The sequence below is a fragment of the Primulina tabacum genome, chromosome 5 (assembly GCF_025594145.1).
Source record: "Primulina tabacum isolate GXHZ01 chromosome 5, ASM2559414v2, whole genome shotgun sequence".
NCBI classification, from domain to species: domain Eukaryota; kingdom Viridiplantae; phylum Streptophyta; class Magnoliopsida; order Lamiales; family Gesneriaceae; genus Primulina; species Primulina tabacum.
In genome coordinates, this window is record NC_134554.1 from 6,861,579 (window position 1) to 6,881,426 (window position 19,848).

At 34.9% G+C, this 19,848-nt stretch overlaps 1 protein-coding gene across 1 annotated transcript; it reads right to left on the reverse strand.

Moving 5' to 3' along the window:
- Nucleotides 1-589: 589 nt before the first annotated feature.
- On the reverse strand, nt 590-19,074 carry LOC142546012 (uncharacterized). The gene is made up of 27 exons (XM_075653484.1): nt 18,929-19,074; nt 18,523-18,783; nt 18,177-18,236; nt 17,986-18,078; nt 16,961-17,189; nt 14,857-14,963; nt 14,059-14,118; nt 12,704-12,804; nt 11,665-11,759; nt 11,187-11,207; nt 10,927-11,022; nt 10,691-10,811; nt 10,386-10,565; nt 10,019-10,215; nt 9,359-9,630; nt 8,177-8,278; nt 7,923-8,099; nt 7,611-7,799; nt 6,709-6,950; nt 6,467-6,613; nt 4,542-4,797; nt 2,470-2,598; nt 2,247-2,387; nt 1,901-1,951; nt 1,655-1,822; nt 1,442-1,501; nt 590-1,056 (listed from the first exon to the last, which is right to left on the reverse strand). Exons 1-27 carry the CDS (start codon nt 18,932-18,934, stop codon nt 982-984), a joined length of 3,636 nt encoding a protein of 1,211 aa, XP_075509599.1. The 5' UTR covers nt 18,935-19,074; the 3' UTR covers nt 590-981.
- Between the last annotated feature and the right edge of the window lie 774 nt (nt 19,075-19,848).

Genomic DNA, 19,848 nt, shown 5'->3' on the forward strand with positions numbered 1-19,848 from the left:
TATCTGAAAAATCAAGTTAAATCTAAACCTAGAGACAACAATTTGCGAAATTGCCCCTACGACTTATGGAAAAATATAAATAGACCTCTACATTCAGAATATATACTCTTTCAGTGCATATTTTTGTGTAAAATTTTCGTTTCTGTTTACTAGGGAGTTCAAAAAACATATTCAGTTCGTTAGATTTTATAATATGGAATGCTTATATCAAAAAACACAAGTCATATCGTAAAAGACGATTATCATATTCAATAAACACCGTTTGTAGAGCAAATTCGATTTAAAAACCCTCGACTTACTTTTCTGGTTTTCTTTCAAAGTTTATTGCGACACTTTTCTGCTAACTTTTTTGTAAATTTCATTTTACACCACGTACCCGTACCAACAAATTCTTAACAACTTCATTTCCATTATTTCGATATTGGTTAAATAATGATTTGGTTCGATTCTTTTTCCTTGTAGAATAAAGTTTGATCTCTACAATTAGTTTGTGCTGTGGTCTAACAATAATGGGTTGAAAGGGTAAGACGTAAAACATGCAAGAATCTACATAAACTCAAGCAAAAATTGCAAAATATCTAAAGCCAAATTAGAAATATAATGGATACCCTTGATCTTGAAATCGAAATCTCAATTATAACTATAACGACATAATTACCCGAGGAAAAGATGGCTAAAACAATTGAGGATGCAAAATTACAAGGTCGGAATTGTTTATACAAGCAGAGTCAAAGGACAAACTGGATGTAAATAAGGAACAACACCAATATGAACACAGATGTCCAACTGGATGTAAATAAGGTACAACACAGATATGAATATATAACATATATGAGACACCTTGGCTGAAATCGACACGATGACAAACCGATCTAGAGGTTTAGAAAACAAACGTGAACTAACAAAAACGGGAGTTTCACTAACTTTTGAGTTTGTGCAAGATCAAGAACACGGCTCGATGTGTGGACATCATTGTTGGAGTCAAGATCGACTGACGTAAAGCACGGGAACCAGCCCAGCCATTTTTCCATCCCTCCCGGGACGTTTTTTCCTGACCTGAAATTGCCAATGCGTTAGCTAACCATATGAAGGCAGATGCTCCAAAAGGTGGAACAGTTGGTCGAGAAACTAAGAAAGAAATTTGAAGCAGACCCCACATGAAGTGACTTTATGTGATCCATCTATAGAATGAATGAATAACCCAATCAGTAGGTGGATAACTTGATGGTTCCAGTGTTACAAGATTCCAGCTTTTCGAATTTGAGTTTAGGATTCGATGCACTACCTAACTACAACTTACTAATTTATGTGTGAAGTGGGTTGGCGATAACAACCACAGCTCACAGAACTTTCAATACGTGACTGAGAAAAACTTCCATTCCATCACATTTTTAGTAAAAAAATTTGGCTAGGAAAATTTTCCAGGTTTCAGTGAACTTACGTAATACCAGCCGTCTACTTCATCTTCAATCTCAACTTCTTCATCAGCCGTAAGATTTAGCTGCATTACCAACATGCTAAAGAGTAAAGACAGGCAAACACCTCCAAGAAGGTAGGCGAGGCGTCGAGAACTAAAACAGAATTCCAGCTTTAGCTGGTTCCGAGATCGACCAACAAAGCTTCATCAAAAGAAGTCTATAAATATCGAACTCACCTCATCCTCGCCACCAGCAGTGAAGTCATAAAGTGCCTTCCCAAACTGTGGAGCCCCTGAAGAAGCTCGCCCTTCGTCAAAACTGCGTGAACCAGGGGCCAATGGATTTTCAAATGATTCATATCTTCGATGATCAGGCGATGAATATGGAGGTGGTTCTTCTCTAATCTGCAATTGGTCAAACATTTGAGGTTTTTTATTTCCATTTCAAAAGAGACTCGAAAAACACAAGTTCAGAATTTTAACCGGAGAACCAGGCCCCTCATACGCACTGTATCTGCTTCCACCTGCCCTTTCCTGCATAAGCGACTCAAGCAAATCACATCTCATACAGAAACATTTATCCACTATTTTGCACATGCGCAGAAGATCCCTAGCATTTATAGGCATATTATTGAGTCTAGCCAGAGAAATCCTTTCATAAGTGAACATAAACGTCATTTTGTTTCGGAATTTAAGAAACTATGCCAACTTTGCGTGTGTGTCTTAGTTTGATAGCACTCAGCAGGTAAAAATCAATTGTAAAGATGAACACGAGAACTATCACATGGGTGTGAATGAAATATTAAATTATACAATTATAAATGCATACGGAGGACTGAGAAGACCCATAAGTAGATGGCTTTGAACTGAACAATGATGGATAATTCATTCCTCCAAAGTGGGAGGATATGGATGTCTCAACAGATCCAATTGAATCTGGGGAAGAAGACCCAGATCTTGCATCATCTTCCTGCAGAATAAGATAGATTATAAATATCACCCATCAATAGATTTACGGGCGCTAGGCCATGTAGTAGATTGGTGATGCTAACCTCCATCTCAGTTGTTTCTAACAGAGTCTTTGCCCACATGTCATCATAACTCATGGAAGGTCTAGAAATAATGTTATCTTCCTCAACGTCAGGAGCATCCGTACCAGCACCAGCTAGAAACTCATTAACCTGTTGTGAAGCAAACATATAGAGTGATATTGTCACATACAATCAAAACAATAGGAACAAGTCTCATATGTGTTACAGAAATGACATGGCAGCATACAACATAAATAACCCAAAATGATAAGAGTTCACGAAGTTGCTTCAATGCAAAAATCAACTTGGTTAAATGGTTCTTTTGTTCCCTTCGAATTTCCTTCGAGAAGGATTTGGAGATTGACTCATGAAGTTCATCGGTAACAATTCCTTTATCGGCTAGAATTTTCATGTTCACTTAACCTCTACTTTCAGTAAGAATATATTTCCAGTAACCACTAGAATAACAAATATTAGTGTCCTCCAACATTAGAAGCTACAACAGACAGATAGATACATAAGGTATTCTCTCCCAGAAAATGGAATTAAATGATATTAGATAATGCCATCAAAGTAAAACTTCATTTCAGAGGATGATTTGCTATATTAAGAGTGCATTTGGTTAGAAAAACTTTTATAACAGAGAGAGTTTCTTTAAATAAAAATATCTAAAAAACTTGTGTTTTGATAGAGAAACTCATTCCAAAAAAGTGCTTCAAACATTTTTCCAAAAGCCAAAAAATGTAGCATCTGCTTTAATTTTTTTCTAAATAAAAGATAAGCTCTCCTTTACTACTGCGTCTATATATTAAACTTGCTTCTGCTTTTCTAAATAAAATACTAAAACTGTTTTTTTCCTAAATAAAAGCACCTAAAAAAGCCAACATAATAAATGCTTTTTAAGCTACGGCTTATTAATCTAAACTGACCACATATATCATTATATTCTGATAACCTCATTAGACCAGACTAAATAAAGTTCACATCTTATTTTAGCAAGAAAATATGATTGTATCAAAGCAATTAATGAACAATATAAAAAATTCATAATACAATTATTACTACAAAATATCCTCCCAACCAGAATTTGTATTGGCGATATTCCCATAAAATTTTTCATTTAAATTTTTTGTACCACTAGAATTGCCAAAGAAACGAAAAATACATTTAAACACACAAATTTTTATTGTAAGGGCCTGATTTTCACGGAGAGGGAAAAACAAAATAAACAACATGCCAATTTTCAAAAATAAAAGACATGGCATGACAAGGATAAAATAAATATAATAATGAAACATATAACTTAACAATGAATTTCAAAGATATTAAAATTAATATTTGTTTTGCAACATTTGTCTTTTGTGTAAATTGTGTAAGTCAAGCACACATCAAATTATGTATTCAGACAATTTTTTGTGTCATGCCTTGCATGTGTATTACTTTTTCTGAATAGCTAGAACAAATGCACATCAATTGCTATTTTATTCATTTTTATGCATGATTTATTTAGTATCTGAGAGGGAACGTAATCATTTTAGAAATGCCAATACATAATAATTCCCAACTTTAGAAGGATACGGCTTCAAGGTGAAATATGGTCATGCTAGGCCCCATGTCCTGTAAAATTAATTTCTTAAGGCATGCTCACCATAACAACATTTAAAGATAAAACACCCGACTATAATCTATAACTATGTTGGATTTGGCAAATAATTATACATGTTTGAGAAATCTTAAGCAAGTGGCACGCTTTAGGTTCTACTATACATGACATTTGCCAACATTCATTACTCTATCCTAAGTATCTTTACTGGCTCAATAAGGCAAACCAACTGCAAAAAAAATCTGAAAAAGATGGGCTGTTTCCCTAATAAATCTCAAATATCAATCATTATTTTTTTCAGGAAGCAAACACTTAAAATCGCATCCATGAGCCTGTACGAAAGGGAAATAGCTAGCATAAAACAGGTAGTCAAGACATCCTTCAAAAACTAAAACATTTGTTTTGAGAAAAAATATACTAATATAGGGTACAATCATGCTTAAAACTTATGTTAAAACCATTACATGTAAACAGATTGATAAATTCTCACCCTGTTCATCGCAGGCGCGTTGTTTCCCATTAAGTCATCATCACCGAGGTTTGCAGCCCAAGCATTAACTAGGTCGTCGTCAAGTACATCTTGTTCAACGGATATATTTCTAGTCTTTTCATATATAAGATCAGGAATCCTGGTTCTTGTAGTTTCATAAATAAGATCAGAAATCCCTGTCGCAACAGCAGGATCATTGAGGCCTGACGATGCACTTATATTATGCCGAGTGCGATAGATGTCAATTAGTTTTGCACTGTTGCAATCGCAAAATCAAATGAAATAAGAAACACATTGAGATTGATTTCTAGTTGAAATTCTGTCTATGACAAAAATACAAACAGAAAACACGGATGATAACATCTCAAAATAACAAAAATGTGAAAAAGTAGCTTTCAGTCCAAGGACACTGGAAAACCATACAGTTACACAACACACGAACAATTTGAAACAAGACATTCACCCTACAGAAACAATACACCAAAATTAATCGCCAAGACACTATTGAACAGGCAAACATCACACACACACAACAGATTACGGAGATTCAAAGATTTGTTTATCTTTCGCTTATCATCACCGCATAATAATATATAACTTACTATCTTCTAGTGCATGCCAAAGCAGGGGACTATGAAGATACTTGTATACTAAAAAATAACTTTCTTCAACGGAGTTACATTACGTTTCTCAAAATTTGAATTTTAGTTGTCAACTAACCAAATCTTTGGAATGTATACTGTATAATTTTATATTTAAATTTAATATAGAAGAGTTCACTTAACTTGCCCACATGTGCAAATATGTGGACACATGGATAGGTATCTATCCTATCATGCATACAGGTGGTTTCACCATTAACCAAAATCTTATTGCTGACCTAAGAGGAACATCAAACTGATATTTCTAAGCTCCAGCTATTTCAACTAGACCATAAGAAACTGTCTTTTGGCAAATCAGATATAATAAAGTCAAATCAAAAGCACGATATTTTAAGAAAAAGGGATTCAAGTTACGTTCAAATGCTTGCTTTATATATACCTAGACTAACTCCATACATTGTTCAACTCATCATGCTTGGGATTCTCTCAAATGCATGGCAATTGTAAAGATTGATTGGCTTGTTAGTTATCAAATTAAAAGAAAATGAGAGACTGAAAGTATTGGTTGCATTATCACTTCCAAAATAATGGCAACTTGATTTAAGAAATGAAGAAACTGTTGTCATCAAATTCTAAAAGAGTACAATATGTGAAAAGACTTTTAAGCATCACCGCGATGCCATAAATTCTCAATACCTCTGCACACCCAACCAACTTTTCACGCATTATGCTCTTTCCTAACTCAGACAGCCAAATTTCTCAACGACAACCATCAGAGGGTACAATCACCCACCACCCAACAAAAAATGGTTGTCCTCAATTTTCCTGCTGAACCATTAGTGAGTATCTATACAATCCGTCTCAACTTAGTACAATCATGTTAAGTTTTTCTTCTCATTGGATTTGTTTTATAGTGTTGTCTTTTCATTTTTACACATTCAAACACAATGACAATCAACATTTTGCCAAAGTTATTAACCTGAACGAGTAAATTTTCCTCATTTTTTAAATTTCAACTTTAAGTCCCAGCAGTGCTTGATATTTGCCACCTTTTAAAATGCACCATCTGTGGTAGATACTGAGAAACTGAATTATCAACATTAGGAAGAAAATCACCAATGCAGAGGTAAATGCCCTTTCTTCACCATTAGGAAGACCAAACACCGTAGCACAGGCCACAACGATAATATTTAGGAAAAAAATAGTGCTAACAACTACAATTTTCTTACTAATCTATGGTTAAATTTTTTTTAATTAAACACTTTCTCAGATGACTAAATAGCTTTCAGTTTCTGCAAGGTGAAGCAGAAGGGGGAGTCATACCTTGTTGGTCCTAAAGGAAGATATTTTGCTCTAGGAACATAACAAAAGAGCGAGACAAGATCAAGCAATCTTTCATGTGTTTCATAGAGCTTCTTAAGTTCCTCATCGGTCCACTCCTTTTTAGCGTTATCATGATTCCGCATCTCCCTGAACATTCAAGTACAAGTTTTAATTAAGCTCCAAGCATAACTTTTCAACAAGTTAACAAGCCTTAAGGAGGTAACAAAATTCTCATTGCTCACTTTATAAGTTCATCTTGTGCACCATACATTTCATCTAGGACCTTTAACATGGGACTTATTAATGATCCAAGGCCAGTGCCGCTTGCTCCTTGATCTTCTCCATTACTAGTGTGCATATCTGAGAACTGAGACTGTACACCACCTTGAGCCAAAGTATGCAAAAATTCATAGATTTGTAGCCTGTATGGCTCACCAGATCTGATGGCAAGTGTAGTCAGTGCTTGAGCGGCTATAATTCGGACCTGGAACAACAAAATCAGAATAGGCCAAAGAAACTTTAAGGTCTGCCTGAAAATTAAGAACCAATGAAGTATCATTTACCATGTTATTTCACAATATATCCTAAGCATCCAGCAAAAAGAGGAAAATTACCAAGTAAAATTATTAAAACAAGGACTCATGGGAAGTGTTAGTTTATTTTAATGTGTTTCACTACTAAAATCTTTCTCATCAAATTTTCCAATCATATCTTGTAAGCACATCGAAAAATATAAAACAGTACTCATCTCACACTGGGAAAGAATTAAAAAATATTCAGACTTGAATTATTTCCTAGAATTGTCTTTAGGTGCTCATTTTTTTAAAAAGACCAAAGGTGGCATCAAATATTCATTTGCACGTGCAAAGTAAAATATATCAGAATTCTCAACTGAAAGACTCTGAAAAATATCAAGATAAATTTTGCAACATCCATATTCCTCTTATATCGAAGATGTGTGAAATACAATATAATTTAAGAGAGATTTTTGTTTGGTTATAGTGTTGATAGACCATGATTTTCAACAAGTAGTAACACTGGAGTAAAAAAATTAAATGTCTAGCATAAAATGGGTTCAAATGTCAATATTGTCAACTTGTGTGATGAGACCATGTGGAAGAAAGCCAAATTACAAAGCATATACCTCCCAGCTTCCATTAAAAGCACACCTTTGGAGTCGAGTCAGAGCACCAGCTAAAGTAGGATTACGAGAGCTGGCAGCAGCAACCATTTTGTCTGCATCCAACATCATTAAAGCAGTACCAGGTGGGGTTGCTGACTCCCAAGCATATTCAGAAGCTGCATAATTTGCATTTTCTCCAAGAAACCAAACCTACATTAAAAAGAGACAAAAATAAGCAAATGACAAGAAAAATCAATCCACGGGATATGGATTAAATAAGAAATTACCAACAAGTTAAACATACAGGATCAATTAATTGATCAAATCACTTACTGCTGCTTGAACTAATCGCTGCAGCGCAAGTGCTGACTTTGGATCAGAAGCAGACACCCTGTCAATTGAGCTATATCCTAAGGCCGAGCCAGGTTGGGGAGGTGGTAAATCAAGAACTATTGTGACAGCTTCCAGAGCTGTGTGCTTTCCATCAGGTCCAGCTCCAACCAAACAAGTCTACAAACAAGCGTTGATCAGGCAAAGAAGTGAATCAAAATTATCGGAACTGGTCTGACTTGGTCATCTTAACTTACTTTCCACAGAAGCTGAAGCACATCAGCATCGATCTTCCCTGGAACTTTGGTTGCGAATATCCTTGCAATTTCAAGAAGAGTCACCGCCATATCTGGACTAGCCTAATGAACCATAAACATTAAAAAAATTAAGGTAAGAACAAAAAACATGAACATATGTATTCAGGAAAATTAACAGATGAAACTTCTTAAATTGAGAACTGTGTTAAAGTCCTCAATTTCAAATTGCACACATAAGCTAAAACGCATAAAAAAATATCACTGAAACTAGCAGGCAAGAATCAAATGCCAAGCAAACAATTATCTGTGACACTGCGAGATGATATTATGCTCTTTTCAACACTATGTATTTCTGAATTTGAAATGTCAGCAAACAAATATCTGGTTTTTAGCATTTCGAATGATGGTATGTTTTAAATGTCTTGATATATTTTCAACTAACAAGCTACAAATTCAAGCTCTTTCCTTTGAAACTTGTCTTAAGTTGCTAGAAAAATCTAGCTCCCTGAAGCTGAATGACATCACAATATAAAAAGGTTACACTCTATTTCAAATGTCATTTGATATTCAGATACTTAAGGTAATCTATTTGCACTTTATCAATCGTATAATTCGTCTTCAGTCACCATTCATCCTTGTTTTATAACTTAATGTACAGAGAATACTACTTTTAAAAAATCACATAGACGTCAAAATTTTAAACGATATTGCAAGCATCATACTCTCTTGGCATAAACGAAGATGGCACAAGCCGAAAATCTCTGCTGAGGTCACCTATGGCATGGCAAACTTGATGGGACATGAAATTATTAGAAAATCAAGGTTGTATAGTGTGATGTTAAATTTCAACATCAATGTAGAATTAAAGTTGTGCATTCTATGGTTAAATATATATATTTTTTGGATCGAAAACTATTATTTATTTATAATAATAGAGAAGTTTACAAGGATAGCGGAAGTAATCCGCAAAACACCTCACAGTTAGGGAAGGAACTCGACAACAACTCTATCGTTAAGAGTAAATAAATATGGTTCGATGAGAGCCCATATTTCTTCAGTATTTTGACAATTGATTTTTTGGCTCCACAGTAAACAGTTAAAATCTGTCAATTACATATTACCTCGTGACAATAAAAGTAAACTAACAATGGATTAGCTTTACTTTTTCATTTTCCCGAGTACCTTGAAACGAGCATGCAGTGTTAGCAATATATCATTCAGCAAGGTTGCCGGCCAAGATGGATCCGAGAGTTCGGATGCAATGATGGATTCTAGTTCATCAAAAGATTCATGTGGACTTTGCATCCATATCAGCGCTTTGATCACCATTGCTCGCACATAAACACATTCACATGCAACAGTGGTTCTGACGACTTCCATTAATGAAGCCAACAAGCTCGCAATTGTGTCCTTAGCACCCATTTCACTAGATAAAGAGGGAACTCTACGCATACCTAGCAACAAAAGCAAAAAAATAGGATCAATGAAGTCAAAAAAAATATAAAGAAAAGAAAAAACCTACACAGAGATACAAATTCAATCTTTCTATAGAATATAAAGCTTGTTATATTGCACAGAATGATTTTGCATCCCACGAAAAGGCAACAATTTCAATGCAATGCTTATACAAATTTGTCACAGTTACTATCTTGCTCTTGAGTACTCAGACGCAGACGTATTCACATAATGTGCTAATTTTGAAGGATAACATCAAAACAATTTGACACTTGGCTGCATTCAGTTAAAGCAGTTCATTGCAACAATCATTGGTTGTAGAAAATTTCGGAAAACGGAAATTTTTATAATGGTACAGTGATAGATTCAACAAATCATCGTCGATACCTTCTGACGGTGCAGTTGGATTTATATCTAGATCATATGAATCATTGCTTTCGGAAAAAGTATTCACATTAGCCCCTTCATCAATATCCTGTAAACCTAATGCAAAGGCGGCAGCACGACTTTTTCCCATCTCCTGTACAACCCTTGCTGCTGCATGCAATACAGGCCGCGAGAAACTACGAAACGAACTTTCCAACCTGAAAATATACAGCAGAAGGACAATGTAATGCCCAAAGCTTGTCAAAAACATCCTCCGCAAGCCTAATAAAAAGATCTATCTATAAACACCCAGACTAACAAGCATATCAATAGTTTATATATGCATGCAAGTATGTAGGAGTAGGACAAGTTAAAGAGGGTAAATGACCTGCGCATGACAAGTTTAATTAATGGCTGTGGTCGCCTAGACTTTGAAGATTTATCTTTGCTGGACTTCGGAGGAACTGCATCTTTTGCCTCGGAACCGGAATCCTTAACAGGAGCTGCATCAGGAAGCTTGAGTATTTCTCTAGTCAAACGATACCACCCGGCAGCTCTTTCCTCAGTCCTATAATGAATGATAGAAAATTAAGCAGTCTAAGAAGTAAATATCTACTTGACGTGGACAGTAAATCACAACCAGTTGAAAGCAATAATTGGTTGAGAAAAAAATTGTGCACATTTCATGCATACCTCTCGGAGTTATCAGATTTACCCAGCACACAAAGTATAGCCTCGAAACAAACTCTTTCACTGGGATCCAAGAGGAGTTGATACAGTAAGGAATTGAATTGAGACCTGACATCCGGACGTTCTGAACTTGCAACAACAAAAGCATCATTCGCATTTCTTCATAAATTGCAGTCGAAAATATGTAAAAGAGATCTTGCGTGAAGAACAGGTATAAAGTTCAGTAGTTATCAAAGTACCATCTAATGCACGAGCCCTAGACACGGTATGGCACAGCTTAGCAAGTGCAACTCTAGCAAGAACGTCATGTAAGTGCAGAACATCCTGAAGAGCCCCTGATTCATAGAAACTGAGATTAAGATAACCATACAAGCCTACAAGGAACCTTAAGGCCAATTTTTTTTAATATTGTGAAGGAAAACAGTTATTACAGGATAAAACTGGTTTTTGTATGATTAAATAAAATATTAAGGCAGTAGCAAACGAATTGCGAACATACCACCAGGTTGGGCATGCTTCCCTGCAAAATTCAGAAAGTTTATGGTGAAAATTTATCCAAAATCTAAAATCCCAACATGAGATGAGCATATAACGTTTTAGAAGCAGTGATACAAGGTGTGTAGTTAGCAGGGCAGATGCTGAAAGAACATGTTTGCTTTTAGGCCTAACAGTTTCTAAAGGAACGTGTATTTTTAAAGAGTTCCTCATCGATCTAGACTACAGGTTACTTATTTCCAATGAAGGTCGTGAATATGAATTTTAAGTTCCAGTCAATTTGCTTAGCTTTGGTAAGGATTTTTTCACCTAAAGTACCTTTAGAGAGTCCTCTTTGAAGTCCAGGAATAAAGAATAAAAACATAGCGTCAATAGAATTATTAAATCATGCTTCAACAAAACTAAAGAATGGACACTCAACACATATCAAAACACAAAATAATGGAACGAACAACTTTCAAAGCGCAAAGTGATCGCATTACCTAAAGCCATTGCAACTGCATAGGGATCTTTTGTGCCTAATTCATATAGAATTTCCAGAGAATGTCTCACTGCTACAGGATCCAAAAATGAAATACTGCAATGACATTGAAATGGCCTAAGAACTGGTGTGTAAATATATAAATGTAAAGTTAATGTAAGATGCTACACGGTCCCTGAAGAATATATATACGCAGTACAGATAAACACTAATTTCCCTAATGAATATGCGTGACATTATGGCAAATCAAGTCGATGAGCAAATTTAAAATCAACTTCTGGTGGCATTATTGAATTTCCATGAAATTAAAATTAAATTATTCAAACCAACTGCAGCCATATAAACAATTTTCTCCAAAACCCTTGTTCAAAAGTCATAAGATTCTATAGGAAAAAAAATTCTTACTCAACCTTGTTTAAGTAAAACTAGAGCTCCTTCGCATGCGATGTGTTAAAAAATATTAAAAAAAAATATTGAATTTCAGAGATTATATAAAAATTTAAACTTTAAAAACTTTTATACTAATTTTTTATGTTATGATTGATATGATTATTTAATTTAAAAGTTCAAAATATTGAATTACTCTGCCATGGTGGTTTGGCAATGAGCTCAAGAAACTCGAAATGGAACAGTTTTATCCTTACAAGCATTAATTTGTCAATACGGTATCGGAAATATTGTGTATATTTCAATGCAGAAGAGAAAACCACCACAGGTCGTGGGAAAAGGAAAATAAAATGTCACAACAGAAAATTAGAAATTTAAGCTATTGAAAATAAAAAACAAAAAATCAAGGAATTGATCGACAATTGAGCTATTTTATGTAGAAAAAATAAAATGAAGAGGATGGTACATTAAAAAAAGAGTAAAAGCAGCAATAGACAACAACAGAAGTCACACAATTTTGATCTGAGTTAGAAAACCAACATCCAAGTATACAAAACAAAATTTAGAAACATCGGTATGTGACAGATTAGTCATTATGCTTCATTGCATGATCCTTTCAGATCAAAACATCACCAAAAAGAAAGATAGCTAACCCTTGCACTGCACGATGAAGAAATACTGGATTTCCTGGATCTAGAGGGAGCCTTCTCAAGGCACTAATGGCTGCGTATTGTAAATTGCTTCGAATGACAGACTGAGAGATGATCATCCACAAACACAATAAAAAGAAGACACTATTACTTGAATGCTCAAAACAAGATAATAAGAATTAAAACATTGGTGTCATATAAATACATCTGTTTTGAATTAACTGTGTCAAGTACAAGCACCATCAAATAACCAAAAACATTCAAACATGGATTTCGTTATTAACATGCATAACACAAAAAAGTAATGCAGCATATAGTTAAAGTAAAAGTGCTTTTAGTGCTCTAAAAAGGCATACTGAAGGTCTGAAACTAACCACCATGGCACCATCAATAGTTTTTGCATGGAGACAGTATCAGACAACTCGTGACAATAAAGTTGAACCAAATAAGACTAGCAAAAGATATTCCAGAGGGCAGATTAGGAAGGACAAGAAGATGCCTCAACCCAATTTCAGTTTGGTTTTATGAGAATTTGCGGTGAATTTTACTGCTGGACAACCTAGTTATCTAAAATACTAGGAATAATATTTATAAAATAACAGCACAAAATTTTGGGAGAACAACATTTGTTTCCAACAACCAATCCAATCCAGATTGCCAAATACCATGATCCTTACCACTCTCTAGTTCAGGGACTTCAATTCCCCCACCTGAATATAGAGGGTAAGACAGAAACAAGACGTGAACTTTCTCTAACTGTGCAACATATAATTGCAAACATATAAATTTCAATGCACCACGAAAAGGGAGTTCCTGCGACTGCTTTTTTACTTGTTCTGGTGTCTCAAACGGTAAGAACATTTTTCAGTTGAAATTCATGACTTCGATTTTAAAACAACAAAAACCAAAATAGGATTGGATTGAATTGTCAAGTTGTTCTGTTCAATTATTCTGTGCCATCCGCAAACAGAAGCCCCTTCCATAGACCTGTGGTGCATGGCAAATGAGGGTTTATAATGGAAACTGATGCATAAAAGAGCTAAAACTATATTATTTTCCAAGGCAGTAAGATATCATGTCTGATGAGATTCAGCCCCTGAAAATAGCCAATACGATTCAAGTTCACAAAATGCGGCAACTAGAGGTTGGCCACAGGCAAAGCAGATTTGAATTGCATAATATTCTTGTTTATTATTCTTTTCCAGGTATGATGACAAAATAATATAACTGCCTCAAGTCAGAATCCAGTACAAAATACAATATCAGGAGTAGCATACTAAGGAGGTGAACTATCTAAGCAAGTTGCAGAATAAACCTAAAACCAAAACCTATAATATAATGTAACTTGGTAAGGCTACCTCCTTATCAGCACCCTTCGTTCCAAAGATACCTTTCTTTCGTTTCTGAGGGTCGGCAACCTGCAGTCAAAATGTTAATGTAACACTGCAGAATTCAAAATTGCTTCAAGTTTTAACATCCTCGGAAAAGATTACATAATAATCGTCTCATTTTCCAATGTTAAATGTTCTGATAAATGAACAGACAACAGCAATAGCAACTATGTAAAATTGTTATTAGAAATTATAATGACAACTGACAACAATAACAAAAACTGCTGCTGCTGCATCAACTTACTCAGAGAAGATTATTCCTCTCAATTATTGAGTAAAAAAAGAATATCATAAAAGCCTATCAAACAAATATTCACAAAACTAAACAAACTCAAGCCCTTTCTCATGAATTTCAACTCAACATCTCCTTGACGCAAGTCCTCCAAGAGAAGAATAAAACAAAAATAATCGACGACATGATTTTCCACCAGACAGGGATGACAACATAATGACCACTGAGAGCAAAACCAAACCAACCAATAAAACTTTCTTTTCTTTAGTTTTAACTAACTGACACACAGATCAACACCACTGAGCTGATCAAGGCAGAAACTGATTATGCTGTTATGAGGATGTACCAAACATCGTGCAACGATGTGTTAGATCTAAACACATAAGCACAATTCAAAATAAGTAAAAATTTGCAGTTCTAAAATAACAAACCAATTATCACATGTCAAAAAAAGTCAGCAGAAAATGGTCATAGATTATCCAAAAATTAAAAATAAATAAAATACGGTAAACCCCTGGTGTGGGAATACAAACCTTATCCAGAATGCCAAACACAAGTTCGTACAACCTAGACAAAATTTCAGAGTTGCTAGAAGGTGCATAAGTCAGAGCTTTTAAGGCTTGCAGTCTCCGTGCATGAACTTCAAACAAAATAAAACAAGAAAATATCAATGAACGATTTTAGCAAGAAGGTTTACACAAATCTTATATATTTTGAAACAACTAAATTAACTCAAAAGCACAAAATAATCACATATTTATCTTTCATTTCTAATTCAATTTAAATTTTAGAGAAGGTAAAAAGTATGAAGGACAAGATGAAGAATTACAGGCTTTTTATTTCTCTTACAAAAAATATGCCATGCAGTAACAATGAATCATCCTGAAAAAATCAAATATCTTTCCTAAAGAATTTGAATTTAACGTGTCTAAGACTCGAGGTGGGTATAATTAATCTTAATCAAAAGACATGATGATAAGCTCCGCTAAAATGGAATCTCTCCAACTTCATTTGGTGTATGTACAAAGAAGTAAGAAAACTGACAACTGAATAAACATTTTCCCCATTCCTGGACTCCCTTTATCCTGTTTATTATGTCAAGAATAAGCTAAAAGGTTTGCTATAATAAAGTCCCAAGCAAACGAGAAGTAAGTTTGCCTGAGTAATGAAGGCTCATGGACCTCAAAATCATAAAGTTAAACAAGAATAAAAGTGCATGACTTATAAAACAGAGAGTGTTCTTTAGGTCCTTGTACTTGAACCCGGAACATGTCACCAACCCAACCGGTAACCCCTCTCGTTTAGGCCTCATTCTACCCCTGCAAGGCAATGAGTAAGCTAGTAGTCCCACCCCATAAAGCAAAACACCGATTCAATGGGATGAATCACATCCAATTCTTGATCATTTCATTATACTTCCAATATGGTGTTCCTTTTCTTGACAAATAAAACCACGCTAAGACTGCCACTTTAAATGCTTAACAACCCCAACAATCCATGTTATCCAGAAACACTCCTTTCATCTCCATTCCCCCAGACTTTAAATTATGATATCACTTTTTTTGTTAAAACCATTTTCTCAAAAACCGCAACAATACATGTGGTGGTGTCTATCTATAACAGTGTTTCTGGAATGAGATTTATCTAATAAATTTCTTAATTTCACCAGTGATCAGTAGTCATGAGGGGAGAAAATGAGGACACTCATTTGTACAAAGCATTAATTATTAGCGTTTTACAGTAACTGTCAATCAACTACGAGGCTTAACTGATTATTACGATGAGGCTTAAGCTCAGCTGCTAAATTAATATGAATAAGCAAGCACCATAACCAGCAGAAAAGCCCTTTTGGCAATTAAATGATAACAATTGCATAAGTAAGGCAGGCTTAGTGGCATATGTCAATAGAGAAAAAAATGTTGCGTCCTAATTGTTAAGAGTTCAAACAACATTGCAATCAGTAGTAGTGATGATCAACACAAAGAGAACAGGGCCCAAACTTCTGATTTTTTGAGAATAATGTAGTGTGTTTAGTCAAGTTGTCAAACTAAAAGGCCGTCTTCACCAATGCATAGTTGTTTAATGAATAACCAGCAACTTTTTCATTTTTTGAGAATACAATAATTTAGTGTGTAAGTCAAGTTGTCAAACTAAAAGGCCCTGTTCACCAATTCATAGTTGTTTAGTGAGAATGCCAGAGCGCCATGCTCTCACTAAGGCACACACTGGAACCTTTAAAGGGTAAGGTAAAGCCTTCATAACTTGCACAGATTGACCAAAACTTGTGCTATGTAGAAGTAGTCTTTTTTTTCCATGTCCCGCTCGCCTCTCCTTACTTTTCTTTGCTCGTCTCTCTTATATCTCCAATTACATTTTTTTGTTTTCGGCCTCAAGACTCAAAATATCTTGATTTCGTCTACTATTGGTAACTGTACTTAAGGAAAAGAGCCCAATCTTGCAGTGAACTTAATTGACCGTATACTAATTAGTAATTACTTAAAATTAACACAAAATAATTCACTCATTCTGTTAGACATGAACAATGTTTCAATTCATACACTGTAATCCAAACTACATAGCAAAAAACAATATGCATGGTAATGATTTGCAAAACAAGAAAAAAAGGCTATCACTCACATTCAACTTCTTCATTTAAAGCCTCTGAAGTTAACCGCTCTATTATTCTAGGCACAACATCAGCTCTTGTCACCCCTCCAACAGTGTCGATGTCAGCCAGAGCATCCCAATTTGGAGTAGGAATCCCACCACCTGGGCTTAAACCTTGGGAACCAGAATCTGATAGAATTCTAGCCAAGTAATAATAAACATAGCGCAATACAGTCCTATCTTCACACTGCTGGTCAAGCTACAGTTTAAAAAAATTGCAGAACTAATCAAAATTTCATTTAAAAAATGACCGGTACATGCAACTTAAAATATTTAAACAAAAATAGTGCAATGGGATTATTTGGAAACTGAGTTCCAGACATTAAGGATGATAAGGCCGATCATTTAGAAGAAACTAGGTGACTGAAACAATAAATAATTCCTATTATTCCACAAGTAACATGTACTTGTTCTCCTCTTTTTAATACTGAATTGTAATATTAACCAGCATGTCCTGTAAATGAAATTAAATGTCTATGGGGAAGCAGCAAGTTTTCTATGTTCTTGAACTTATAGCGCTCCACTATTGTCATCAGCTCAACTCAAAATCATATCCAAGAGTTTTTTCTATTATGAAAGTTTCTGAAGCACTTCTTCCAGCTCTAATGGCTAATGTAACTTGTATTTTTATAGTACAACTGCCTTGAAATAAAATATGACAACGTCATCTCTTTATGTATCATATTAAGTATTAGACCACAAAGTCCATCTTGGTGGCATAAAAGATTTAGTGCAACGGTAGTAACTCTTTATAGTTGCAAGAAGTGAAGCTCGACCGAAGAATACTAATCATTCAGACCAACATGCCACACCCCTGTCCATGTTTACATAACTTTCTAGCACCAATTAGAGATCATATCTCTAAGATGATAAATTTGAAAAGAATAAAGACAGACCCTGCAGTAGTTTATAATGATTCATATGTCACAGGAGTGTGAGTTAGTTTCCTGAGCAGAAATTTGAAGCAAATACTAACAGCTATTGAGTTTTCGTACCATTAGAAGAGATGGAGCCAAGGATGGATCAACAGAGTTGTACACTGCGAGCTTCGGGAATACTTTATGTACCAATTGCCTTTGTGAACTTTTCTACAAATGTTCACCAAACCAAAAAGGAGAATCACTCAGTCAGAAAATCGTCATAAAGCAAGAAAGACAAAATCTATCCTCGAGAAAATGCCAGGTACTTGATCGGATGAGGCTGCTAACTCGTGAATACTCCTTGCAAGTTGAGCATAAGAAACGGGCTGCCACATAATAAGACAAAAAAAAAATCAACAATTGAAAATGTCAACATAATTATGCACCAAATACTAAAAAAATACATCACAGAAGGGTACAGGCCTATTCGCAAGAGAAACTCAGCTGATCACGAATTCGACTCCATAAAAACGCAAACTTGCAAGCAAGATGTCTCCAATATGGAAATAGCACAGTTGAGGAGCTCGAGAATAGAGCAACTACACAATTAAATGCAGACAAACGCTGTGCACGAGTCTACTACTTCTGAGGAGAGTAAACCACAACAAATACCTTTTTCTTCTGCTTCTGGGGCATGATGTTAGTGCGGACGGGATTGAAAGCCGCCTTAGCAGCAGAGATAGTGTCACTCTGGATCTGCATTAGAGTCCCCTTCTTCGACTTCCTCTCCACCGCCACAGGCACGGGTGTACCAACCGCCATGTTCGTCGACGAATCAATCGGCGACGCCGCCGTAGCAGCCGATGCTGCGGGGAGCTTCGTCGATGAACCATCCGACGTTATCAGATCCATAAGCGTCGTGCCCGAAGAATCCTGAAGAAACAATAACAAAGAAACGACCAAAAACTCCGAAATGAAGCAGTAACGCAGAAACGAAGCATTAATATCCCGTCCATATATTTTACAAATGAAATAGACCAATAATAAATCAAAACGGATACAGATCTCGCAGAATTACCGCCATTGGAGGACGATCGGGGAAAGTGAAGGAGCTATTTCTGCTCTTCCTACTGGCAAATTTCTTCGGTAATTTTGGTCTTCGAGTGCTGTGATCTGCTCTGGGTTCCCTGAATGTGTGGATGATTCATTTTGGCTTAGGTGCTTTCCGGTTTGTTCTGCACGTGCAATGAACGGCTCGCATCACTCCACATGAGTGATTCGGGTCCACCTTCCGGTAAAAAAAAAAACTTGTACCAAATTATTTTTATATTTACTGTCTATTGCTATCTTATACAATAAAGTCAAGAAAAAATTACAATCTATATTATGAATTAACCAATTAATAAATTGAGGTTGAATTTTAGGTAATGAATATATAATCCCTTACAATTAGACTCAAAATCGAGATAAAAAAATAGATTCAAAATCAAATGTAAGGTATTGATCTATATTATATTATTAAATTTGAATACTTTGGTGTCATAGTCTGATTTTTTATAAACAAAAAATATTTTTTTATCCAATTACAAAATATTCTATTTTTCACTAAAAATATCATTAAACTCATTTTAGTAAATTAATGATTTTTAAATTAAATAATCATACCATTCATAATATAAACAATTATTAAAAAATTATTTTTAACATTTTTAATTTTAATATAATATCTCTAATTCAAAAAAATTAACACTGACATTTTTTTAATATGTACGTGTGCATAGTTTGCGAAAAATGACTAGTTCATAATAAGGTAGGCTTGCGAAAGAGCACTAGTTGTGGGTGGTTAATTTAATTTGATATTATTAAGTTGTTTTTATTATAAAGATTCTTATTGTTAATATTATGATAAATTTATCTTATTATTTATTTTAGCAATTTCTTTATTATATTTTTGTTATTATTAATAATTTATTTATAATCATTTATTATTATTGTTGT

Excerpts from the sequence above, each read along its gene's own strand:
- LOC142546012 (XM_075653484.1), bottom strand. Across the intron at positions 8,279-9,358 it reads CACTGCATGCTCGTTTCAAG|GCTAGTCCAGATATGGCGGT; the intron begins GTACTCGGGAAA and ends ATGGTTCATTAG. Across the intron at positions 6,614-6,708 it reads GCACAAGATGAACTTATAAA|GGAGATGCGGAATCATGATA; the intron begins GTGAGCAATGAG and ends TTGAATGTTCAG.